At 47.3% G+C, this 27,212-nt stretch overlaps 2 protein-coding genes across 3 annotated transcripts in view; one reads left to right on the top strand and one right to left on the bottom strand.

Moving 5' to 3' along the window:
* Positions 1-2,102, bottom strand: part of PTDSS1 (phosphatidylserine synthase 1) — an 89,496-nt gene extending 87,394 nt beyond the window's left edge. The window contains exon 1 of the mRNA XM_019527964.1: positions 1,832-2,102. Within this exon, the coding sequence (XP_019383509.1) occupies positions 1,832-2,010 (179 nt within the window). The 5' untranslated portion in view covers positions 2,011-2,102. The remainder of the gene's footprint in view (positions 1-1,831) is intronic.
* Positions 2,103-2,247: 145 nt separating this feature from the next.
* MTERF3 (mitochondrial transcription termination factor 3) overlaps positions 2,248-27,212 on the top strand; it is a 36,680-nt gene continuing 11,715 nt past the window's right edge. For both annotated transcript variants that reach the window (XM_019527966.1, XM_019527967.1), the window contains exons 1-5: positions 2,248-2,415; positions 9,076-9,228; positions 12,371-12,560; positions 23,737-23,884; positions 25,490-25,561. In XM_019527966.1, coding sequence (XP_019383511.1) covers positions 2,265-2,415; positions 9,076-9,228; positions 12,371-12,560; positions 23,737-23,884; positions 25,490-25,561 — 714 coding nt within the window. In that variant the 5' untranslated portion in view covers positions 2,248-2,264. The remainder of the gene's footprint in view (positions 2,416-9,075; positions 9,229-12,370; positions 12,561-23,736; positions 23,885-25,489; positions 25,562-27,212) is intronic.

The following is a 27,212-nucleotide window of genomic DNA, read 5'->3' as shown; positions in this document are numbered from 1 at the left end:
ACAAAGGGAGCTGAGAAGGGGTGGAGAAACAGAGGAAAAGCTGGAAAGCTCCAAAGAAAGCAAAGGCTGAGGAAACTATATCCACCTAGAAGTTACTCAAGTGTTTACTTAACATTCTGTGCCTTGAAAATACAAATGTGTGTGAATTGCTGCTTGACCCATTCTTTATCTGGGAAAAAATAAAAGCTATCTGGCCTCCCCCCTCCCCCCCTCCACTAACAAATCCAAATTCTTATGGTGCTTGCTTAGTTGATATCTACCGATATCAATATATTTTGATAAAGGACTACAGGACTGGGTCTACACAAAGGGATTCACAAGCAGCTGTTCAGCAAATGTGAAGTTTGATCCTTCGGCAAATGGTGAATTACAAATATTTAAGTGTATACAATAATTCAGAAGTCTGCTGTGGAGCACCTTTCCGCCAAAAGTCCTACTTTTGCAAGATCAGCATACACTGGCCCCCTGTGCCAGTGCTGTGCCCAATGAAACAAATATGGCTGCAGTCCCACAAACACCTGCTCATGTCCTGAGCATTATGATGAGCTTCTCCACTGGGATTACACACAAAGGTGAATTTAAATGGGGATCTGCAGAATCAAGGCAGAAGCTTGTGCATTACTTTCCCAGTAGTGTCTCTGCAATGTTTATATTATATATCTCAGCACAGACTGATATATATAGCTAAAGCCACACATATATGGTTTTATATACTGTAGAACAGGGCTGGGCGATTATTTGGTCCCGAGGGCCACATAGGAAGTTTTAATGAGTTGTTGCGGACTGGGAGGTGGGGGGCCTGCATGGCAGAGCTTGCCCAGGCCACAGCTGACCCCACGGCACACTGTATGGGGCCAAGCCCCAGGATCTTGGACTCCTATTACCAGCGTGGCTGCAGCTAGCTGGTGCTGTTCTACTCCCTTTGCCTCCAGCGTGAGCCTCCTGGCTGGACCTTCCCCCCTGCCTACCCGCCCAAGGCATCGCTGCAGGAGCAGGAGTGGGAAGAGGAGCCACTGGAGGCAAGGGGAAAAGAGCAGCACCCCTGTGGAAGCTAAACAAAGGAGAGTCATGCTCTTGGACAGTTTATCACGGGGGGTGCAGATATGAGACTGGGAAAGGGAGGGCCCAGCATGACAAATGAGAACGTGACAGTGAAAGGCTGGACTACCCCCACCAGCACTGGAGATGCTGGGCTACCACGAGGAACATATAGATCAGTGTCGCTCAACCTTTTTGGCTGCTGGGCCAGATGAGTAGTGCCCAGTCCATCCATGGGCCAAATCCAACCACTAGTCCCAAACCAGCACCCGGGGCGGTCGAAGCAGGACCCCAACCCGCCCTCATGGGGGGAAGCAGGTGTGGCACGGCCCCAACCCAGCTCCATGGGAGCAGGGGGCGTGGTCTGCTCCACAACAAGCACATGGGAGGGACTTGGCCAGACCCAGATCCACCTAAGTAAGGGAGGAAGAAGCCCTGCCCCACCAGGCAGCAGCACATCGGAACAGGGCAGCGGGGTAGGGCGGCCGTATTAATGGCCACTGCTCCCCCGCTGCCAAAGCCTGGAGCTGCAGGGAGCCCGCGGGCTGGAGGTTGAGCACCTTCTACACGCGGTTTTGCGCGGCCATCCTGACCGCCTCGACGGGCCGCCCCGCGGCTGGTGCCTAGGAGATGAAAGCAGGCAGAGGCGGGTGCGGGTTAGTGCGGATGCCCGACCCCAGGACCAGCCCGGGCAGGGAAGGCAGGGACGGGCGGGCGCGCCTCAGGGCAGCGCTTCCCAGCCATAGCCGGCGGGAGGCCCTGGGCGCTACCCGGCGGCGGGGCGCGGCGGTACCTGGTGAAGGCGAAGGCCATGAGGCTAAGGATGGTGAAGCTAAGCAGCGTGATGGTGTGCGGGCGGTAGAAGAACTCCAGCGTGATGTCCTCCACCTGCTGCTCGTTGATCATGCGGAAGTGCACCCGGTAGTTCACATCGTCCTTGCTCAGGGTCCGGCTCCCCACGCACGACGCCATGACCCCGCGGGCCCAGCCGCTAGCTGCGGAGCTCGGAGGCAGCTGCGCGCGGAGCTGAGGCTACTCCAGAGCGGCGCGCTGGGAGGCTGGGCCGAGGGGGCGGGCCCGGGCCATACCACGCGCTTAGTGCTGGGGGGGAGGTAGGAGGAGCGTCCATCTCCCCCGCGGGGATGGTTTCGGCCGTGCAGGAGGGGGCGGCCCACGTGGTGCCGGTGAGGCGGGGCAGTACCTGCGCAGTCTGCCTCTGCGCAGCTATGGCTGCGCGCGCTAGCTGGCTGATCCGCAGCTGCGCTTGGCTGAGGCTTGTGGGGCCGTCGCCCGCCCGCTGGCGCTCCAGCCCCGGCCCTGGCCCCGCGCTGCCCGCCCCTGCGCTGCCCGCCCCTGACTCGGCCGCACCGCCCGAAGGTGAGAGGCCGCCCCGGGCCCCCTCCGACCCCACGCGTCAGGGCTGGCGCCTGCCATGGCCAGGCCAGGGGCCATGGACCGGCTGGAACGGGCGCTGCACAGCGCTGGATGCCGCGTGCATGGCATATCCTAGCCTGGCTGGGCCGCGCTGACGTTGTGTGGCTGACGTCCTGGGCCCTGTGTGTGGGGCCTCTCTGACATGCTCTGTGCGAGTTAGCTGAGACCCAGGCGCAGCCCTGAGGATGCCCCACAGGCTGGTTGCAGCCGCAGGATATGTCCCCGACACGTCTGTTGTCATATTTGATAGGGATCTAGTGACTGGAGTCTCTGTGGATGGCTTGTGAAATGCAGGTAGCGGTGCCGCGCACGGGGGCACAGGGCTGCGCTTGAGATGAGGAGGGCTGGATTCTCTTTGTGTTTTGCTGCACACAGTGCATCTGTGCTGCAGTCCTAGAGTGTGAGCCCTGCTTGGGCAGATCCACCTGAACTAAGTGTAAAGTAGCTGACTGGTACCCATTGCAGTGTAACTACAGCAGTCTCTGTGTAGCCCAGTGCTTCCCAAACTTTTCCTCAGTGTGATGCCATTTGTGGCCCCATTTCCTCAGCATGGCTGCTCACTCCCAACCCACAGCCTGTGACGCCATCCACTGATGTTGCAAGCCCATTTGGGTGACCCACAGTTTGGGAATTGCTGTCTTGCTTCTTTTCCCAGGTAAGTTTTGCAGTCTGCTTTGAGTGAAAGGCCGGCAGTGGTTCTAGCCGGCCATTTATGTATCTGAGCTGCTTTGTTGTAAGCTGGGCTGCAGTAACACATCTGTATTACACTGTAGATGTAAAACCAGTAGTATGACACATATGGCTTGTAGAGCCACTGGACCTGGCCTGCCAGACCGGGTGTGACCTGCTGCAGAATTTAGGGCCCTTGGGCTTTTGTGTACATGACCACAGGGCAAGCATGGGCTGACAGCCCCGGTGGCTCTCCAGCTGTTTTACTTATCACCACTGCCATGGCCCTACCTCCCTGACCGCTGCCCCTGCCCCGTGTTGGAGCTGCTCCCACGGCACAAGACACACAGAAGCCTAATTCCAGCTCCAGAATAGGGCGTGTGGTGGGAGCTAGAGCCAGAGCTGCCATCACTATCACTTCCTTGTGCCCAAAGGAGCCCAGTGGTCCAGATCCAGCCTGGGACACGAGGTGAGTTTGACACACCTGATGAACCCAAAGTCACTATGTGGTTTTGAGCAAGTTCACTAACCTTTTTGTGATTTGGCAGCTAAATGATAAAATTATCAGACCCTGAAAAATAATTTTGATAGGTATGGAAGAAAATTGTATTAGAATGTGCCATGTATTAGAATGATATTTTATAATAGTGTTTATCTATATCTCAGAATAAAGTATTAGAGATTAAGTGCTATCTTTGTTTAAGCATAGTAACACACTAATTAAAGTTACTTTAGCTGATGCTAACCAGGCTGTCCTCTCTTACACTCAGCAGAGGGGAAGGTTGTCTGAGTATAGTGTCAGGAGCCAGGAACTTCTTGTGTAGTTACTTTGATTCTGGCAAAAATTCTTCCTGTATCCTTTGGCAAATAATTTAGCCACACAATGTGCTTTCACCTTTTTGTATGTAGGGAATGCTATAAAATAATTTAAACAATGATTTTCCTAAACATTGTTCATAACTTGCCTGGTGTTCATTTGCAGCTAACCCACAAACAGCTGTTGATGTATGCATGTCTGATGCATACCAGCAACACGTACATTTTCTAGCATGGACCAGAACAAGGGCAAATCCAGGATTTCCGAAAGGGGTGTGTGGGAGCACTACCCTCTGCTTTCAGCCTTCTGCCTCTGCCAGCAGATGTCTGTGGGAATCTCCTGAGATGTTAAGTCCCTAAAGGAAGTGAGGGCCTGGTAAATCCCTAAAGCAGGTCCCCCTCCCTTCCCTTTCAGCAGTCCCCTTCCCTGCCCTTTCCCCACCTGCTGCTGCTACTTTCCATGCTGTCAGAGGGAAACTCCAGAGAAGCTTCTGCCTCCTTCAGCTGGATTGTGCTGAGGAAGGGAGGGAGGGACAAGGGCAGTGTGGATGGGCAGAAGTTCCCTTTCTCCAGCCTGCTCCTGGGGGACAAGGCTGAGAGGGGGAAATTACTCCTACCTTGCTGTTGCCCCCCTCCCAATTCCTGGCTGAATCTAGAGCTCCCTCCCCACCACATTGTGGCAGCCCAGCAAGAGCACACAGAATTGGGTCTGGGGAAAGCAACGGTGGCAGCCAGGGGTGGGAGAAGGACTGTATCTGAGCACCAAGTAAAAGAGAGTGGGTTCTCATCTGCTTCAGGGCTTTAAAAAAGTCCCCAGAGGCTCCCAGGGTATGCTTCAATCCAAAAGGAGGGTGTAGTGGTACCACAGCACTCCTCCTGGATCTGCTCCTGGACCAGAATTTTAATGGAAACATTAATTACGTTCTAAAACCCCTGCAGAGATGCCTTGACTTCCCTGGAATTTTGTCTGCTTATCCCAAAGCTGAATCTGATCCTTCAGGGGCAGAAAAAACAAACTATGGTTGGAAAATTAAGAACAAATTTATAATGGCTCACTTTAGACAGTTACAGAAGTGCTGGAGTTGATGTTACAGTTAGGGGCATCTAAAACTAGACTCCCCAAAGCATGTGATGAAGAAGAAATAATTCTGCAATTGCAGTCGGAAATGGATAATTAAGCTAAATAGTTCTCACTTACGTTCTGTCCAGCCATACTGGATGTGCATTTCTGCTGCCTGTTTCTGCTGAAGTTGCCAGCAGTGAAGCACTTCATTGATATTTAAAGTTTAGTCATTAGAAACCACTAGCTTTACATCTAGTCTATTTGGAAAATAAAAGTTACGAATAGTTTTAGATAGTCTAGCTCTACTACCCTGTCAGTTTTAATAGGGGTTTGTTTTGTTCTGGTTTGTTTACATTTAAAGAAGAAAAATAAAATGAGAAGTTTCCTGTTTTGCTCTGTGAGGCTCGCACAGCTGACTCAGTAAGGGAATCTTTGAAAATTAATATGTAGAAAATGCTGCCAAATGCACAAATTAAGAATGCAGAAAAATTTCCTAATTTGAGATCTTGCAACAAAAGTATGTCTAAATCAAACGGAAACGAGCAGCAGGATAGTACCGTGAGTTAAGGTACTAGACTAAGAATCGGGGTGGGGGGGAAGTTCAGTTCCCAGCTGTGCTTCAAACTTCTAATGTCATCTTGGGCAAGTCATTAAATTTCTGCATCTAAATTCCCAATGTGATAAACACATGTAACTATACTTTACCTTACTGGAGTGTTGCAAAGAGAAATGCTAATACCCTCCAGAATTTTCTCCAGGTCAGATATAAATATCTCAAATTATATGGTTTTGACAACTCCTTCCCTTTTGTAACTATTCCATAACTTGGCAGATCTTTCTCTTTGGAAGTTTTTGTTAATATTTCTATTGTTATTAATTAATGAAATAGAAATTTAACAAGTAGGTGTTGAAGGCTTGCTTCACTGGCTGACGAGTCAGGAGTCAACATCATGATAGAGAATGAGAGAGAGTGCATCTAAAGGACATTGAAAATAAAGGCAGCTAAGCAATAGAAGTGGAGGGTCTGTGGAGGTATGTGGAATGGGGTGACATATTAAGAACATATTCAGTCTTTTGTAGCACCATTCTGAACGAATGCAAGTAGGGCAAGATCAGTTATGTTGGGGCTGCAGAGAAGGTGGTTTCTGTAAACAGAATAAAAGACTGTAAGAGTTTTAGCTGTCTGGATGGATGGGAAAGGCTGTTTGTATCTTGGAGAAAGAACTGGAAGGCCTTAAAAATGTTCTGAAGGTAATGACTGAGAAGAATCGGAGTCAAAGATGGTGCCTGTGTTAAGGGCCTGAATGATCGGCAGGATAGTAGTGTTTTCCATTTCCCACAGAAAAACAGAGAAAACCACAGATTCCCTGTTTTTATTGGAGAAAACGTGGATTTCCCTTTTTAGCAGAGAAATCTGCAGATTCTCTGCTTTTGCAAAGAGCTCTTGCAGGCTGGAGCAAGCCTGCAAGAGCTGATTGTAGAAACAGTGGGAAATCCCAGCCCCGCCCAGAGGGAGAGGGGGAAGGGTGAGGCCTGAGCCTCTGAGTCAGCCAAGGCTGGGCTTGGGCGCAGGCTCCCCCTTTGCCTCTGGAGCCTAGAGGAAAGTGGGGCTTGGGGGCTGTGGGGCAGGGCTGGGGAAGGTGGCTGAGGGAGCGGGGGGTGCTGCCTGCCCCAGGTGGCACACCACAACCAGGAGCAGGGCCAGGGGGTGAGGGTAGGGGTGTCCCTCTGCAGGGGGCTTTGTGGGTAAGCGATGAGGGGTGCACGTGCCACCTGGCCGGCTGTCGGGGGGAGGGGGAGGCTGGCATGTGGTTGGCTGCACAGCTTTATGGCCAGCTCTACAGCGGCAGTGAGGGATGGTGGCGGGGCCTTGCACATGGTAGCTGCTGCCACTTACCTGTAGGGCCGCCTGTGCCAGTGGTGATGGCTGCTGCATGCAAAACCTCCCCGCGCCACCACAGAGCCATGCCTAAAGCTGTGCGGCCGACTGCAGGGTGGCAGCGGCAGTGTGGTGGCAGTTGGGTGGCACGCAGCCGTCCTCACTATCATCCCACGCCATGTGGTGGCCATGGCTGCCACCACATTGCCACCATGCGGCCAGCTGCACAGCTCTGGGCACAGCTCCACAGTGGCAGCGCAGGGAGGTTTTGTACGCAGCAGACATCGCTGCTGGCAAGGCCCTACAGGTAAGTGGCAGCAGCTGCTGCATACGAGCCCTCCCTGCCCCCCAGCCGCCATCCCTTGCCACTGTTGCAGAGCTGGCCACAGAGCTGTGCAGCAGCCACATGCCAGCCTCCTTCTCCACTGGGCAGCCAGCCAGGTGTCATGTGCACCCCACATCACTTACCTGCAAAGCCCCCTGCAGAGGGCCACCCCTGCCCTCACCCCCTGGCCCTGCACCTGGCTGCAGTGTGCCACCTGGGGCCAGCAGCACCTCCCACTCCCTCAACCCCCAACCACCTTCCCCAGTCATGCCCCATAGCCCCCACGCCCCACCTACCGCTAGGATACAGAGGTGAAGGGCATGGCTCCGCAGTGGCAGTGCTTGTTTGCAAAGCTCCCTCCCCCCAGCCAGCATGCAGCCACCACCACCCCGCACCACTGTGTACCTATGCAGCTGGTTGCGGGGCATAAGTAGCAGTGTACTGGTGGCTGCTGCATGCAAGCCCCCTTTCCACCCCCCAGCCGGGCGGCATGTATGTGGCCCACACACGATTGTTGCCACTGCATTGCCGCTGCTGCGCCCTGCGCTGCTTGCCCACAAAGCCGTGCGGGTGGCCATGGGATGGTAGCACAGGGTGCAGTGGCAGAGTGGTGGTGGCAGCCTCCGTGTGTGAACCCCCTGTCAGGCTGGCTGGTGCGTGTGTGGCTCGCAGAGTGGCCCTGCTCCTGGGAGTGGGCACAGGGGCATGCTCCCCTCCTTGATCTACCCCCCAGCACCTTCCCTTCCCTCCACATACACTTAACCTGCTGGGGTGGGTGTCAGTGTCTGTGTGTGCCTCTATGCCTGCATGTGTGGATCCGGGGGGCTGTTGTGAGGGGCATCAGGAGGTGCTGTTGAGGCTGTGTGGGAGAGTGTAGGGCACCAGCAGGGCTGGTGGGGGGCCTTTAATTTTTATCACGGATTTGCAGTTTTTAATCGGAGAATTTGCAATTTTTTAATCGGAGAAAATCAGGATCCCTGGTGATTATGAAACAAGCTTGTGGGAAGGGCTTGTGCCTGAAGGTTAAGACTGTTTTGGTTATATTGAACATGAGTTTACTGCTAGAGATTAGTGAGAAGATGTTACAGAGGCTGAACTTTGGATTTTACTTTGGACTATTAAAACCAAAAAAAGAAACGGGTCTCAAATGGAGAGGTGGCAGCTGGAGATGTGTTTGCAGGTGAAAAGTGGTGTAGGGGAAGAAAAGGTCTAGGGATTGAGCCCAGTCAAGGAGATAAAGAAGATCTACACTAAGATTATGTTTGAGAGATGAGGCATAGAAGAAAACTCAGGAGAGGATAGAGGGATATGGATTTTCTCAGCTTCAATAACAAGAAAAGTATAGTCAGAAGTATTAAAGGCAGCTATTAGGTTACTCCAATTGTATCAGTTGAGGAGCTTCAAGAATTTTCCAAGCATTAACTTCTTGTCGCCCAGCGCTATGATATAGGAAAGAGAAATTACCTCCATTTGAGAGACTGAGTGACCTATTGTTGTATGTTACAGCTATGGTTCTACAAATGCGTATGGACTATTTTAATTTGCAGTCATTAAACTAATTTGCTTAGTCCTTAAAGTTACACACTTGTATAAGCACTTGCATAATTTGTGAAAAGGCAATCCTTCCTTAAACATTTTTGCTGTTCATTTCATTACATTATACCTAATTACCTATGCTGCTGTTAGCCTTCATAGTTGCTTCACAGAAGAATTGCACATAGTAAGCAAAAGCTCCAATAAGATTAAAACCCTGTGGTTTTAATTATTCTGGTACTTGAGACAGACCTGGAGGGATATTCTATTTATTTCTTTACTGTAAGTATCCAATAATTTGGTCATGGTGTCTTCCAGATTGGGACAGTGTATTGCCTTTATCTGCTTTGGAGGAGATTTCCGAGGAAGAAGCTGTGCAGATCGTGGCCGAGCCGCTTCTTCCCTTTGAGTCCTTCACGCTTCGAGATTATGTTGATCGTTCAGAAACTCTGACCAAATTAGTGCATCTGGGTAAGCATAATGATATTTGAGCAGGTTACTTGTACTTGGTGTGCTGGGAATTCTAAAGATCTGAGCATCTCAGTCTTACTGATTCAGCAGGAAGCTTTCAAATTGTAATTTTATTGGAGCAGCAATACACAGCCCATAATATATGGGAAAGATGCAGGACAAATGCATCTAAGGAGAAGAGTGGAAGCTACATCTGTGGTTTACTAGAATACCATAGTAGTATAGGATAAAGTTGCGTCCCTTGGTGCTTACCATTGTAAAAGCTAGGAGTACTAAAAAGGCATAACCTACAGCTTCTAGAGGAGTGATTCTCAACAGGAGTGCCATGGCAGCTGGGGTGCTGCTAGATCTTTTAACGGTGCCTTGAGGTATGAGGAGGTAATCAGACAAGCATAGGCTGCGGCTTGCCTGGCTAGTATCCCATCCCACTGCTCAGCCCTTCTGCAAGAGGGTAAGGAACCGTAATATATAAATCAGCTCTTAAAATTGAGTGTCACTCAATTCACAGAAGTTATGAAGGGATGCCTCAAGTCCAGGAGGGGTGCCAAGTCCAAAAAGGTTGGGGACCACTGTTCTACAGGAACAGGAAATATTTCCTCCCCCTAGCACAGGGGTGAGCAAAATATGGCCCGCAGGCCAGATCCAGCCCGCCAGCCCATTCTATCTGACTCATGAGGCCCCTAAAAAAAATTAGAAAATTTATATTTATCTGCTTCTGGCTACTTGCCAAAGATGACAGGAGCCAGAGGCAGTAGGACCCAGGGGAAGCTGGCAGGGCTCAGTAGCAAGGCCAGCCTGCCCCCAGCCCCCCTCCTCCCCAACTGGAAGGCTCTGCCTGCTGCCGCTTTCACTGCTTCCCTGCATGGCCACTCCAGCACCACGTAGCCCGTAACTATGCATGCACATCCCTGCAATGAGGGAGGGAGAGACTGCGTGCCTGTTCATAGGGCAAGTCCCACACACACACCCCACCATACACATGCCCCCAGACCCACCCCCCCCCAGCCACTCTCCCCCACACACAGCCCCCCACAAACCCCATATCTACCTACATCTCATGTCCACACCCACACATTCCCACACCCTTCTCCATACCCCACAGACCCACACACCAACAGCCCCCCACAAACCTATACCCACCTCTCCATGCCCCCCATCCCCCAACAGTATACAAGAGTAAGACTTCATTTTAAGCTATTGTGTGATCGCCTCTGTGTACACTACACAAACGTGTGTAAATCAGGACAAAAATATTTTTTGGAATCAAATTAATGAATGTAGATGTCCAATTTTTTTTTAGAATATAATTTGGTATTTTTCTGGTTCTGAGATGGCAAAACCCCTTGCTGAAAAGAGTATTCTTGGGGGCAAGGGGAGGGACTTCTGGTGGCAAAATTCAGGGGTTAGGGAACAGAACTTCTGATCACAAGATGGCAACCAGGGGGTGGGGCATCTAAGGAGCAGGGCTCGTATAAATGCATTTATTCATGTTTTGTTATGTACATGTACTATGGATTAGCTGTCTGTGGCCCTAAAGTTCAGAAGTACCTCTGGTGGAAATGATAATTGACCAAACTGCAATTGGTTCAGTTCCACGTGACTCTTGGCCATACAGCCTGGTCTATTTATAATGATTGTCCCTTTCCCAGATGGATGTACTGGGGTGTAATTTTCTATGCTGTTACCTTTATCCTCTTGTTTGGCAACTTCTACTATTGGACATATAAACTACCCAAAGAAACCTGTGAAGAATGGCAAAATAGCAGGGCAGGGCTACTGATGCAGTTTGCTTCAACTCGGTAAGCGGCCCTCTGCCTAAAATAATTGCCCACCCCTGCTCTAGCAGCCTTTTTGTCTCTGGCTGAGAGGAATTTTTCACTGGGTATGAGCAAACCTGTGCATGTCTCTTCTCGGTGGCCTTAGAAGAGAGGATAAATGAAACCATGGGGATGAAGAAGTGGGAAAGATTCTGCCTCTGTCAAAAAAGAGCATAGACTGAAAAGGAGGGGTATCTGCAAACAAGGGTAGAGAAAGGGAATAAAATACTGCACAATTGGGGAGGAAAGGGGTTGTTAGCTTAAAAAACCTCTCATAAAATAAAATTCATTATAGTCCAGTAATAATAGGTATTTGGATTGGGAACCAAAGGTCCTTTACAGTGAAGCTGTCACCTTTTTATGCATTGTCCATATGTAATAAATGTGGGAGGCTCCTTTACATGCACAGGCCTGAGCAAACAAAATGAGCATTCTGTTTTGAACTCTGAATATGTCTTACTGTGTTTATCTTTCTGCATTGCAGTATTGAAACCAGAAAGATTTTTGTTCAAAAAATGAATGATTAGTTGAATTTTGCAACCAGAATTTGTATTAAAAATACCATAATTTGGGGCTTGTTTTAGCAATGAGTCTCAGCTGGGGTGGTGCAAAATCCTTCCAAGGGTGACATGATGCCTTGTTCTTGTGCCAGGAGGTAAGCAATTGCTCCTCCTCATTCTCAGTGCTGGGCATCCAGCATCCCATAGAGAAGTGATGCCTGTAGTTGTTCTCTGCTCCAGCAGCTTCCATACCAGTCCCCATGCTTCCAGCAATGTGCTGTGCTGTGCATATAAGCGGCCATGGGGCTGTGAAGCTGCACTTTTCAGCCTGGCTCAACCCCTGTTCCTCCCTGCCCCGCTCCCTCCTGGAGGGGCAGGAGGAACCACAGGTAGATCTAGCTCCAGTTGCAGGTGTTTAAGCCCCTGGAGGAGCAGTGCTTTTCTCCTCAGGTACTGGGGCTGGGAGGGGGCACATGGTGGGAGAAGTAGGGCACAGTGGGACAAGTGCCTGCCCTTCAACCCTCACCTAGCATTAGCTAGATTCTAGCTCATTAGTTCTCAGCCAAGCTGCCCCCTAAATTTAAAAAAACTATGAAGGAAGACCTTGAGGCTAAAAAGGTTGAGAACTACTGTATTAGCAGATTTTCTTTTAAATATAGATGGTATTTTGACTACATCTTAAACAGGAATCTGGATCTTTGCACAAAAGTAATATCCAAGACACACAACCTCTAGCATGTACTTGTAAAGCAGATGTTTGTAAGAATCATAACATTCATTTTGCTCAGTGTTCTACTAATGGGCTATCCAACTTATTTTCTATAGGAGTTGATTTGTCCAAAGTGGAAAAGCTTCGGAATGCAGGCCAGCTCCTACTGAGGCTGGATTTTGAAAATGACATTAAAAAGATCCTATTATTTCTTAAGGATGTGGGTGTGGAAGACAATCAGCTGGGGCCCTTCCTGACAAAAAACCCTTACGTTTTCACTGAAGACGTGGAAGCTCTAGAGACAAGGTATTTGTTTTATGAATCAACAAGCTCCAGACTCCTTTATGCAGTGCCAACTAACTATAATTGCACATCTAAATGAACCCATCTAGAAACAGGTATAACATTACTGGTATTTTGTTAAGTCTAATATTTAAATACTTTTACAGTTTCACTGTGGAGCTGATGCTGTGTTGGCAGGGTCCTAGGGAAGCATGCTTAATGTGGCCACCCATTTCCAAGTTCTTATACCATAAACCAGTGGTCAGCAGTGTTTTTTCCAGTGGTGGGCTAGAATGACCCAGCTCTGGTCTCAGGCATGCTGGCACTAGCATGCAGCCAATGTTGCAACTGCTGCTTTTCCTCTAACTCCAGCTGTGGCACAGCATGATCAAAACTCACTAGCTGTGGCCTGGTGCAGGCAAAGCCACCCACCACCAAAGCCCTTGCTCCTGCTCTTGACAAATGCTAGAGTGCCCTCGACTCCAGGTTGGATCCATTTGCCCTGTGGCCTTGATCCTGCTCATTGGCCATAAGTCAGGGGTGGGCAAAATACAGCCCATGAGCCAAATCTGGCCTACCAGGCATTTTCATCTGGCCCACAGCACCCACCAGTGAATTGTACCTCACCCAGCTCTTCTGCTTATGAGGGTGGGAGCATGTATATACCCTCTCCCCCCAACATACCTTTATTGTACCTTGCTCCCTTCCCCTCATGGGCGGAAGGAATCAGCCTGGGTAGCCAACAGCCAGCTTCCAGACGGGACTGCTGCAGCTGTTTGAGACCTGCTTAGCTTCTCTGGCATCCTGCTACCCCCAGGCAGCAGGTAGGGAACCAGCAGGGGCAGAGCTGCAGATAAACAGGAGTGTGAGGCTGCGGCTGGCAGCAGCATGGAGCCTGCACTCGGGGGCGGCGGCAGTGTGGACCTTAGGTGGGTAGTGTGTGCATGTGAGGGAAGATGGGGGAGTATGGGAACCCCTCTGCCACATTCTCCTTATGGCGTGCAACCCTAGCAGGCAGGGGAGGGACTTCAGGGGTCAAGTGTTAGGAGTGAGACTTCCAGTTCCAAGATAGTGACCAGGGGGTGAGGCAGCTGTCAATGGGTGGGGCTACCCATGCAGCCCTCGAAAGCTCACCAAACCTCGTTAAGCAGCTCTCCACCCAAAATAATTGCCCACCCCTGCCATAAATTACTGGTTGCCTTTTGCCTTTCTCTGAGCCCCTATCATCTTGTTCCACTTCTTTTCATGCCCTCCTGTTTCTGGTGGTCTGCACTTTTGGGTACCTGCCACCTTTACTGGAATTACCTAGCACAAATAAAGACTAACCACGTTGGACTGAAGTCAAACAGAAGGCCCCGCCCCTCCTTGCCTCCTACCTAACAAGAATGCAGAGAAGTGCTACTTTCTAAACAGGGAGCAGCAATGCACTTATACTTGTTGTTGCTAGAGTTAGAGCTAATAATGATTTGTTGTGTGCGATAAAGATTTTCTTGGCTGATACCAACAGCCAATGATTAATCAACCATATCAGCCGATGCTGATCCGATAACCAATACTACAAGGCATTTTAAACAACTTACATACATCTGTTTGTTTGTTTGTTTGTTTTGCATTTATAAACACACCTGTGCACACACCTGCTCCAGCCCTCAATGAAGAAGGTGGTGACCACCTTTTTCTCATTCACATCATCCCCTCACCCATGGCTCCTACCTGCATCCCTGCTCCCTGTGCACCCCATGCTGTTGTCTTGGGTGGCAGGGCAGACCCTTGTGCAGACAGCGGTGCCAGGTGTGTTTGGAGCCCCAGAGTATACTGCTGCTTCAGCGCTGGTGGGCTCCATGCAGCCAAGCTCCAGCAGCGGCTGAGATGAAGCCGATTTTGCAAAGGGTGCTCAGTTCCCTCGGTCCTAGGGAAGCTCTTTGAGAAAATTATCCAGGAGCACATCTGCGAGGGACCAGCAGGTGGGTGCCCCTAAGCATGATCCCAACATGGGTTCATTTGAGGCAGGTTCTGTCAGACCAGTTTGGTGGCCTTCTATGACCAGGTCACAAAATCCTTGGATGCAGGTGTTGCGGTGGACGTAGTCTTTCTGGACTTTAGGAAAGCCTTTGACACTGTCTCTCACCCTATCCTCGTTAAGAAATTAGGTGACTGTGGCGTCGATGCCTACATAGTCAGATGGGCCGCAAATTGGCTGGAGGGCTGCACCCAGAGAGTGGTGGTGGATGGGTCTTTTTTGACCTGGAGGGATGTAGGCAGTGGGGTCCCCCAGGGCTCAGTCTTTGGGCCCGCACTGTTCAACATCTTTATCAGCAACTTGGACGAGGGAGTGAAAAGCACCTTGTTCAAATTTGCAGATGACACAAGATGTGGGGAGAAGTGGGCATACTGGAGGAGAGGGACAGGCTGCAACTTGATCTGGACAGGTTAGGGGGGGTGGATGAGAACAGGATAGATTTCAGTAGGGACAAGTGTAAGGTATTGCACCTGGGGAGGAAGAACCAGCAGCATACCTACAGGCTGAGGAACTCCTTTCTTGTCAACATAGAGGCAGAAAAGGATCTTGGAGTCATTATTGATGCCAAAATGAACATGGACTGCCAATGTGGGGATGCGGTAAGGAAGGCTAACCTCCCCTTGTCATGCATCCACAGATGCATCACGAGCAGGTCCAAAGAGGTGATCCTCCCCTCCTTTGCGACACTGGTTAGGCCACAGTTGGAGTACTGCGTCCAGTTCTGGGCGCCGCACTTCAGGAGGGATGTGGCTAGCATCAAGAGGGTCCAGAGGAGGGCCACTCGCATGATCAGGGGGCAGCAGGGCAGGCCCTGCAAGGACAGGCTACGGGACCTGAACCTGTTCAGCCTCCACAAGAGAAGGCTGAGGGGGGATCTGGTGGCCTGTCACAAACTAGTCAGAGGGGACCAGCAGGCATTGGGGGAATCCCTGTTCCCCTGAGCACTACTGGGAGTAACTAGGAATACCAGCCACAAGTTGACTGAGAGTAGGTTCAGCCTAGACATCAGGAGGCGCTACTTCACAGTCAGGGCGGCTGGTATCTGGAACTAACTTCCAAGGGAGGTGGTGCTCACTCCTACCTGGGGTTCTTCAAAAAGGAGGCTGGATAATCACCTAGCCAGGGTCGCTTGACCCCAGCATTCTTTCCTGCCCATGGCAGGGGATCGGACTTCCAACCCTACATCTATGAAACTATGCCCAGCAGAGTGGAATGTCCCTTGTGCGGCAGCACCTTACCCTGCCCATGCGCAGACCAGCATCTTTGTAGCAGCCCTGGCGCTCAGGCCCCTAATGCATGCACAGCATTGTCATGGCAGCAGCAGCAGCAGGAATCAGTAATGGTCCCTTTGTTGCTGGGTCTCGTTGCTGTGACTGCTCCCTGGCATCCCCTTCCTCTTCCACTGCTCACTGGGACCTGTAGTTTGCTGTGGGCTCAGGCCAGCAGTGGCACGTTGAGACCGGACTACACTCGCCAGGGTGCTCTGGGTACGTGGCCATAATTATCGGCTACAATAACTAAAAAAATCTGACGGCTGATAACATCAGTTTCTCCTTTTTGTTGGTGCTGATCCAATAGCCATCCGATAAATCGGTGCACCCCTAGTTAGGGTTGAATAGCTTAGGAATCTCACTTTACATGCATCTAAGGCTGCTACTGCTCAAGAAGACCATAAAAATTCAAGCAAATTTATAAGACAGAAAACTCTAAAATGGTGCTTTTAGGTATAACAATGTAACAAAATTACTTTCAGAATGAGAAGCTCCAATTAAATCGCAACCAAATTCTGATGGGTTCACTGCAGAAGTGAGCATAACTATCTAAGAGCAGAGAAAACAGTTGGAAATAGTGAACTCCTTGCATCCTTTTCCAGGAACCTGATTGTGTCCTGCCCCAAGGGAAGAGGTCTTGGCTGATTCTCTGGACTGATATAGCTAGAGCTTGCAAAAGCTTAATTTGCTGGTAAAGGGAAGTTTTGACATACTATCCTGGTGCTGTCTGTTACCATGATAAAAGTTTAAACCAAATTGAATAAATAATAGTCTAGCTACATTGCCTTTTTGCCTGAAGTTGAAGGAATAATACAGTAATTATCAAACTGGGAAGTATAATGGATTGAAATAGAACAAAACTAGATAATCCAGGAGCAGGCAAAATATGGCCCACAAGCTGGATCCGGCCCACCAAGCCATTCTATCTAGCCTGTGGCGCCCCCCCCAAAAATTAGAAAATTAATGGTTATCTTCCCGTGGCTGCCTGTCAAAGATGACAAGGTACCAATGGCAGCGGCAGCAAGGCCCACCTGGCCCCATTCCACCCCCAGCCAGAAGCTTCTGTCTAGCAGAGGCTTCAGACTGGTGACCCTGGGGCTGTTTCTTTGCTCTCCCTCATCTGATTCTCCACTCTCAGACAAAGAACAGGTGGAGGTAGGGGGAGGATCACTGGCACATCAGGAGCCAGCCTGGCCCACGTGGCACTATGCAGTTCCCAGCTGGCTCCTGCTGTGCCGTGCTGTGCAGTCCTGGCATTGCAGCTGGGGACCACATGCTGCTGGAGCATAGAAGGAAGGGAAGCAGCAGGGGAAAGGCAGCAATGGGAGTGCAGTGCCCTGGGGGTCAGGGCTGGCAGCAGCAGGATCTGGCTGGTAACCACAGGGGTCAGGCTGGCTCCTGCTGCGTTCTGTGGTCCTGGCATTTCAGCTGAGACCCATGTGCTGCCAGGAGGTGCACAGCCAGCTGTGCTGTGCGGTTCCCAGCTGCAATGCCGGAACCACAGAACACATCAGGAGTCCCCAGCTGGCTCCTGCCGTTGCCCCCATCACGAGGTCCATGTGCCTGCAGCTCCTGCATTCACTGGGGAAAGCCCCTCACTAGACCCCGGTTGCCTTCCCCACCCCATGCTGTGCAGATCTGCGGACTCGGAGCCCCACCCCCTGCTTCCCCATGGAGTCCAGCACGGTGCTTCTCCTGGTGCAAGTGTGGGAACTGCTTGAAGTCTCTGAGATGGAGGCGGCCACCCAGGCTGTGCACACCCTGCTCCCCGCAACCCCCCACATACAGCCACACCCCCTCACAAGTCTCCCCACACCCCTCCACACCTCAACATATACTCCCCACACCCCCATATACAATATAAGAGTGAGACTTTATTTTTGAGTTATGCAGTCCCCTCTATATACAGTACAGAAACACAAATCATGACAATTTTTTGTAATAAAATTAAAATATGTTGTAATAGGTGTTTGATTTCTAGTGTATAATTTGGGGGGGGGGTGTTATTCTAAGATGACAACCCCCCCTCCCAAAAAGAGTATTTCTGGTGGCAGGGGTTAGGGGATGGGGCAACTATCAAGGGGCAGGGCTTCCCATACGGCTCTCAACAGCTCACCAAAACTTATTAATCAGCCCTCCATCCAAAATAATTGCTCGCCCCGAGATAATCCCTTGTGCCAAACATAAAAATAGCATATTGCCTTATATTTCCATTTGCTCAGGCAAACTAAAATCTCTTGTAGCTTAAATACTTGGCTACGTAATTGAGAAGCAATAATAGAAGTGGAACAGATCTGCCTTTATCTGGAGGAGGGAATAATAGAAATGACAGAACAGCTCTTCAATGGGGACAGTAACCTTGCTTCTGAATTTCTGGCTCAAGTAAGCTGAGCATGTGCATGCTTTTAATTCACTGAGTTCTTGGGGTGTCCCCAGTAACTGCAGGAGTTGAAATTTCAAGTGGTGAATTCATTGTTTAATAGCAGCTAAGTAATGATTTAATTTTCAAAAGACCTTTAGATCTTGAGCCATACAGAGCTGCTTAATTTGAAAAGGCCACCTTTTAGACTTATTCTGTTCAGTAGTACAAATCTCATAACTACAAAGTAAGCTGGATAACATACATAGACATCCATTAAAATTGAACCTGATTGTTCTGACAGTTGCATCTTAGAGCTGCATCCCATGTTGCCACATCTCTTCATCGGTGGGACATTATGTTGGCATATGATAGCACTTCAATTTCCCTGGGTTTTTTTCAGTTTATTGGGAGCTGATACATTACATGCCATGATCTGATAGGCATGTATATTTAGGCTATCTACACTGCTAATTATCTTTAAAGTCATTTTTGTGACCAAATGTATGGTTAACCGTTAAGTCTGCCTCAGAAAGTGGTCCACCCTGAGCCTGAAAGCTCTGCTAAATTTCTGAGTATGAGATTGACCACATTACCCCTTGCTCCTAGCCCTCCAGTTTCTGCAGTGTGTCCAAAACTTACCGCTGTGCTGCAGTCCTCTGGTGCAAAGGATCCACCATTATCAGTCCTGCAGCACCCTGTTCCTGCCTGCTACTCTATCTGCAGAGACAAGCCTGCAAGGAGAAACAAGTAGCTTGCAGAGTGAAGATAGATTTCAAAAAAGGATTTGCTGTGAAACTGAGGGATTTTATACCCACACTCAAAAAGTACAATGTGTTGAATGGCTTGTATTGTATGATACAGCATATAATATTGTCAGAAAAAGACCCCTTGCATGGGTCAGGCTAGTTGAGGATGACCTAACTATTACTGTGCTTGAAAGCAGATGCTGGGACACCAGGGCTTCCAGTTTACACTGCCTGTTTTTGGAACCTTGCAGTTTGTGACAGCCAGTATAAATTACAGTGGGAGACAGGTACACTGCCAATCCTGGACTGAGGAAGCACAAAGGCTATTTTTGCATTTCCATTACTAATCTGTGTGGCTTCTGAGCAGTGTTGAAAATATGCACCTTAATGTTGTTTCCTGTTTATGAAGTTTGTTTGCTCTTGTAACCCAGGTCCACTTGAGGACTGAAATAGACTTGTCAGTTTAACTTTCTGTCTCAGACTAGCGGAGTGTTTGGGATGCACATAGAATCAGGGGAAAGGGCTTTTTTTTTTTTTTTTCGACTAGGGGGGGGTTTGGGGGGCACAAAAAAAAAGGGGGAAGGGGTTTTTTTTTTTTTTACTTGAAAAAAAGTATCTGAGACAAATATATTTTGGTAAAGTAATCAGTTTTTATAAACCTGAATTTATTTTACAACCCACTGTCCCTGCCCCCCTTTTCCCAGCTTTTCTTTTTATGAATAATGTTTTAAAATACAGTTTGCCAGAGGATTGGCTCTATTTCCTGGATTCTGCACACAGCAAAGCTGTCCATCTAAGAGAGAAATTCTTGGAAATGGAATTTTAGAGTAGAAATGTTAGCAGACCTGAAACAACAGCATTCTTGTTAGCAGTTTTAAGATCAATACTTCTTTCTTTCCATCCCTAGAACAGCAAAATGGCCCCTCAGAAAATACATGGCCACTGACAGGAATTCATTTAAAGGTGTGATGGGATCTGATTCATGATTTGACAATCACACCTCCTGCCATGCCATATGTGCATGGCAGCAGGTGTGACTCTGAGATGGAGGATCAGATCCCACTCATGCCCTATTTCCAGTGTAGGGGGAGCCTGGGATTACAAGTATTATTCTACATGCATCCCAAGCATCCCCTACTGATTTTATATGCATCTCAAGTACTGTGATAGTCTGAGGATTATCATCCCAGGCTCCTCTTGCATCAGCAAGTACCAGGCTAGGTGCCTGCTGTGCCTGTGGCTCATAGTGCCAGTCAGCTGATTGGCACTCCCAGCCTCAGGAGCATGTCAGAGGCTCTTCGAGGCTCTGGTACACTCCTGTGTTGAGAGTTTCAGTTGGTTGATAGGCACTAGCCACATGTTCAATTTAAGGCATGATGGGAACCAGCCACAACTTTATTACACATCATTTTTTGTCTAATAACTTTGTGGATTTTTCCCTGCTTTATCATGCCATTAATTCCATGAACATGTGGCTGAGTTGCTACTTAAGACATGATTAACTGGTTAATCACATCTTAAGTGTAACATCTTTCAGGGGCCTATGTCTTATTAAAAACATTTTTCAGTTGAATCTTTAAAGTGGGCTTGTTGGGTCGGTGTTAGGTGTACAGCTGTTTAGAGCATTCTTGAGAGACACTGTTTAGGGTAAATGTCACTCTGCTTGTGCTATAAAGTCAGGCATTTATTTTGGTGAATGTTCTGAAATACCATCTGGCAGCAAGGTTAACATTCCAATTCTTTGTGAATATGCTAGTTTGATTTTAGTGAGTTGACACTTTATTTGGCATTCATGAATGTTTATGTGCAGCTTTTAAGTTAAATTAATATTGAAGATCCATGTGTTGCAAAGCTGTATATGCAAAGTATGTATGTTGCAAAGTTGTATATTTGAATGAATATCTTTTAGATGAAAGGAGGTGTATCACCTGTGCCTAAACACTTCCATGCAGATGGACCCAAAATTGGTTATATCACTCTTTGGAATGTTATATTGCTAGGGATTCCATGTTTCCAAGGAACAAAACACAAGTTTCAATACATTTGGCATTTATGACTTGAGATAAACACTGTAAAAGTCAAAACATTCCATAATTCATAACAATTGTGACTGTTGCAAATTGGTATTTGTAATGCAGCTGCACCAGATAGATTCAAATCACCAACAACAAAATTTCAAAATAAACTATTAACATACTTTATAAAATTGCTGGTCCTTTTGTTAAGTTGAAAATTCACGGGGTTGCCAGGTCTTACAAGATTATCGTAAACCTTGTCATACTTGGTATTTGTTTTTAAAGTGCAAGTTCTTTGAGTTGCATGAACACAAAAGAATCAGTCTTTTACTTTTTAAATTTATTTTTGTAAAGTTTGTAGCCCTTGCTGTTGTAGAGGAAAGCTTGAAAATATGAAGACTGATGACTTGCCAAACCAAAAGGAAAGAAAAAGACCCCCAGACTTGCGTGTTTTTTTTATTTCATTATGAGGCCCATTTCATGTTAGGAATACTTTGCAGGTTGTGTTTAATGACATATGGGAAATAGAGGCTGGCTGTGAGGTGGAATAACAAAAGCCCAACTCTTATAGCCAGGGGGTTGCACAAGGGACTGGTTCTCTCTCTACTCTCAACTCCATGATGCACATCTTGCTGCATTTTCATTTTGGATCCTTACTGTCTAGCAATTAATATGAAAGATGAACCACACACACTTGGTCCCAGGTCAGGACCCAAGAGAAATCCCAGTCTTGTTTCTGTGTCCAGCAAATACAGCATAGGACTATTTTTCTCATTGGGGGGTTTGCCCAAGGGACCTTATTTTTCAGTTGGGTGGGAGGTGTTCTTTTTGTGAAGTGACAAAGCAGGCTTAGTTTTCGGGATCTTTGCTTCCTGAAGCATTCTTCAATCTACTCCATATAAGTATTTTCAGATAAGATCTATTCTTATGGGTACTAAATTGAGATGACAATCAGTAGGGCTGTGTGAAGCTTTGGGTGCTGATTCGATTAGGAGGAGATTCGGCCTGATTCAATGGCTTAATCTCCAAATCCAAATTGAATCAGCACCAGTTAAAAGGTCCGAATTGATTTGAAGCTCTCCAAATTGATTTGGAAAAGATTCAGAGAGTTTTGGTGATTTGGGCAGTCACTGCTTGCTCTGGCAGGGGGACTGGACCCAGACTCTGAGCTGGTAAGTAGGAGGTGGGGGAAGGGACTTCAGCGGGACCTCTGCCAGGCCCCATCCCTTGCTTGCTCCCCCCACCCCCGAGTGCCCCCTGATCCCTGTCTGCTCCCCCAGCCCCCACCATGGCTGCCCTGGCCCTTTAAACAAAAAGTCCCCACTCACTGGGTGCTGCCAGGCGGGGAGCGATTTCTGCTGCCCCCCACTACCCCATGCTGTATGGGGGGCTCTGCGACAAGCTCCTTGACCCCTGCCCACTCTCCCAGCCCTCCCATGGCTACCCTGCCTACCCCAGCTCCGGCCCTTTAAGGAGAAAAAAATACCAAAACAAAAAACCCCACACTTACCAGCTGCAGCAGTGGTCTCGGGGCTTCGGGGGGCTCGTGTAGAGCCCCCCACGCAGCATGGGGCAGTGGGCATTCCTTCCCCCTTTCCCCCCTCCTTGTTAGGCAGCAGCTAGTGAGTCTGGGCTTTTTTTTTTTTTTAAGGGCTTGAGTAGGGGCAGGTGGGGCAGCCATCGGGGAGGCTAGGGGAGTAAGCAGGGGTTGGGGGGCTTGTGGCAGAGCCCGCATGGGGCAGTAAGGGGCAGCGGGGATCATGTCCCCCTCCTGGCAGCAGCCAGTTAGTGGGGGTTTTATTTTTTAAAGAGCCGGGAGCTGGGGTGGTCAGGGCTGGGAGAGCGGGCAGGGGCCTGTGTGATTCAGCTGAATCAATTTGGGACAGTGATTTGAATCACCAGATGGAATCACTGTCCCCTGAACTGGCCGCGTCCAAATCTGAAGTGAATACTAGCCGCTTCGCACCGGCTTAACAACCAGGTACTGCTGTAGTTCTGTTTAACTATGAACAAAGAAAATCTTTTCAAATTAAAGTAATTTCTCTCTGGGAGCCATGATAATAATCTACTGCAGATAGTATTTTAAGTAGGACTTTACTTTTGCTGAAGCAAGCAGATTCAGGAGAGGTAAGGGGAGGAGAAGCTGGAAAGGAAAAAACGTCTGTTAAACAGAAATGTTGACCTTCTCCTTCAGTATTCTGACAACCAGATGTTTTATAACCAAGTCTTGGTTTTGAAAACCAAAAGTATGGATCTTTTGTTACAGAAGTAATTTCAGCTGACTTCTGATGCACATGTTTGGAAGGCTTCTCCATAGGTTACATTGTTGTATGCTTCTATTCTTTGATATTGGCAGAAGAGGAATGTGAAAGGGAGGATGGCACTGAGCTCTTTGAGTTTGACCAAAGCAAAAGAAGCAGGTTTCATTAAAACAACAGAAGGCATGGCCTCACTGCTTGGTTTATACTTAATCCATAAAACAGGCTGGTACTTCAACACAGGTTAAAATAGCTATCTGGTTAAATACAGCTGGAAAGAATTAAAAGTCTGTCTTCAGTATTAATGTTTTGTTCTGATGTTTATTTTGTTTTTAATTAATTGGATGGGATGGGATGGTATTTAGCTTTTATGATAACTGCAGATTTTTTTCCTCTAATTCTTTTCGGCTGGGTTCATGTTAAATATTAAAACATCTGTCTATTTGCAAGATATCACTGAGGAATTTGAGCAGCTAGATGGAAGCAATAAAATTTTTGTCACTGCAATTTATTTTTTCTCTTTCTTAGAGTGGCTTACTTAAAATCAAAAAAATTTGGTAAGGAAGCAATTGCACGAATGGTCTCGAGAGCTCCATTTTTGCTGATGTTTTCTGTGGAAAGATTAGATAACAGATTGGGTTTCTTCCAAAAAGAACTTGGATTAAGTGTGCAGAAGGTAAGTAAGATATGTCGACATGTTGAAGTATTTTGTTAGTGAAAGTAGGATGATCCTGAAACACATGTTTGACTAACCTAATATATCTTATTTTGTTAGTCTATAAGGGTGCATATTTATGCTGCCTTCTGACTGACATCAGACTAACGCAGCTGACTACCTCTCTCTAACCTAAAAATGCTCATGCGGTATTACAAAGGTTACAGATTGGCATCCAGTGACCTACTACAGAAGGCTAGCAAGGACCTCTGATGTTGTAGGTGTCCCATCTTTTCAAAATGTTGCAATGTAATTAAGTTGTTGGTTGGCAAGTCTACACATGAGCTTTTATGCACGGTAGCCTATTGTACTGCACATCAAAGTGTCACGTCCAAAACAGTGCTAATATGCTAATGGACAGTAGAATTAGTCTATTGTGCATTAACTGTCACTAAAAAGGCATTCACTTTTCCTCCTGTGCATTAGAGCAGCCTAATGCACTTTTATGTAGTACCTCATATTAGAGGTACTTGACTTAATGTGCAGTCGCAAAAGTGCATTAATGAATGTGTAGATGTGCCCAGTGATAGGTATATCATGGTGTTAAGTGTCATAACAGCATATGCTCCTGGCTGTCTGCTGAGTCCAGTAATCTATTGGCAGTACAGTATATGATCACATAGGAGATCAGGTGTCTGGTTTTGTGGTCTTCAAGGCCTTGGCAATTGATTCAGTCTTCTGAAAGATGGGTTAGTTGTTTCATTCAAACATCATTCCTTAATTATCATGTTCCAGAAAGTCCTGTGTTCTTTAGCCAAAAAGATAACATTTGGCAATTGGGCTTTGACATTGGAGAGAAGAAAGGAGAAATATTCAAACAGTACAAAACCACACATTTTTCAGACTGATGGTAAATCCTTATGTCAGCCTAATAACAGAATGGAATGAAGATGTACTGCCAATGCTCTTTTTCTCAAGGTATAGACAAAGAATCAAATTGTGGTGAGTGAATGTGGGGTGGGGACTTTCTGCAAAGCAGTTGAGGTATAGTAACTGTCCATCTGCCCTTTCTTGCCCCCCACAGTGAGCAAAAGCTAAACCAAAACACTTTAGCCATATTTATTCAAGGCAAAGTTGCCCTTACATTGGGCTAGGAGCCAAGCAGATTCCCAGTTACAATGGAGCAAGTGTTCTGTAGAAATTCCCTGTCCACTGCTAACTTTCTGAAGTTGGATCGCTGTTCCATGCCTTTAGGCTGCTGTGGGAGGGGTAAAGTGTATTAGTTGATAAGTTCTGTACAGGTACGAGTACCTGAAGATTTCAAAACTGATTGGCTACAAAAGAACAAATACTAAGAACTGAGAGAGGGTTGGTGGTTCAACCTGCTATTAGTCTTTAGGTGTCTCTGCAGTTTCTTCATGCATCTAGAACCTAGCCTGTTTCAAATGGGGAATGGTGAAATTTGACTCCAGCTTTTGTACTTCTGTCTATCCTATGTTCTTCTGTTTGAAATGTGAGAGGGTACAGAAGTAAAAATGTGAACAAAAGGCATGTAATTGAGTTCCATGAGTGGATTTCTAAGCTGTTTTTTTATGAACAATAACTATTTCCATTTTTAAATTGTAGACTAGGGATCTAGTAAGTCGTCTTCCAAGGCTACTAACTGGAAGTTTGGAACCGGTAAAAGAAAACCTAGCGGTAAGTTGATCGTTATATACCAGGGATGCTCACCTCTGGCCTGCAGGTCAGATCTGGCCCCAAGCACCATGTAATCTAACCCATGGGTCTGTGGGGAGCCTTTTGGGCCGTGGCCCTGCATGCTAAATGAGGTATGCAGAATAAGTGAGTGCCTGATTCCAGGGAATGGGGGTGTGCAGAGTGGAGCAAAGCCAGACCCTGGAGTATGAGGGCAACGCAGGACCCTGAACATAATGGTGCAGGGCCAATTTCATCTGACCCACAAGACCAAAAGGTTGAGTGCCACTATTGTATGCCCATCCAGTTTAAAAACAGGCTAAATTTTAAATCCCTTAGAAGGGCATAGAAGGAAATGCATTAAATAGCATCATACATAAAAAAAAAAAAAATTATTTTGCTGGTTAGCATTCAAGTTTCACAGCAAACATGTAATTGCACCTTCTTTTGTCTTTTAAAATTTTAGCCCCAAAGGGGATTCTCTGGGCTGCTTCCAGTTCTCACTACCCAAGTCAAATTCTGCTGGGATTTGCTGTCATATTTTTGACAGCTTGGGTTGTCTCTGATGATTTAGGAGCAAGAAATGTGCAGCTGATTATCTTCTCATGGCAGGTTGTTGGTCTGCCAAATGTAGTTTTGACACCTATTGTCTGATAGCAGATGTTTGTTGTTAACACCTATTGGATAAATAATGTTCAATCCTGTAGTAGTACTACTTATTCCTTTGAAAATATTACCATGTATTGCTTTAATCATTGTGTTGTCAAACCAGGTAGACCAACATTCTTTTGCAGGGTAACTCAGTTTGAAAAATCTCATTGCCATATAATCCATAATATGAATAAAAGTATATCTTTCAGACAGAATGTCTGTTCTTAAACCATTAACCACTGGGAATGTTACAATCTAAAAGGGATGTGGTTAGGGAGAACGTTTGCAAAGGAGCATATTGTTTAAATTAATAGTATTTTTTCCCTCTTATAAACATTGGGTCCCTGGCCTGTGGAAGTAATGTGTCACAAGGAATGTTTGAAAACCCTAAATGACTTTATATGCATCTCTGTCAGAATACTAAACTTTAGTGTGCCACCCTTGCTTCTTAGGAGTGCTGTAGGGAAAAAAGCAGTTCATATTAGATTGCCACTAAAGAAATCTAGTGATACTTTGTAGACAACAGTACTCTCAAGATTGGGTGGTTCAGGGATTGCTAAAAGGATACATTTTTCCTTTCTAGATCAGAACTTCAAATCCAGTATGGGACAAAAAACTGCTTACCTGTTAGACAGCTATTAGCTGATAGCTATGGAAGAGAAATAGTGGTCTTTCCAATTACTGCAAGTCCACTGTCATTGTTCTAAAACAGCTGTCATTTGGCAGTTTTTTGTAGTGTTGCAAAACATACAAAACATGGATTAAATGGGCTTTGAGGCATAACTGTCCTTCCCTAGAAATAAACTTATTGAGCTATGATAGCACGTAGATAGCGTGTGCTAGATAGTGTTTGAAAGCTTTCACTGCCTCTGATGTGCTTGTATCTGTTTGGATAAATAAACGCCTGAAATCTTCAGGTCTGTAACCTTATAAAAACTTTAATTTTAAAATGTCTTATCTGAAATTAGGGAGGCAGGACTGCTCTGTACATTAGCTGTTTTCC

This window comes from Gavialis gangeticus, unplaced genomic scaffold (assembly GCF_001723915.1).
Source record: "Gavialis gangeticus isolate Ggan-Ray unplaced genomic scaffold, GavGan_comp1, whole genome shotgun sequence".
Classification (NCBI taxonomy): domain Eukaryota; kingdom Metazoa; phylum Chordata; order Crocodylia; family Gavialidae; genus Gavialis; species Gavialis gangeticus.
The sequence above is the reverse complement of the archived record's forward strand: the minus strand, read 5'-3'. Positions and strand labels throughout refer to the sequence as shown.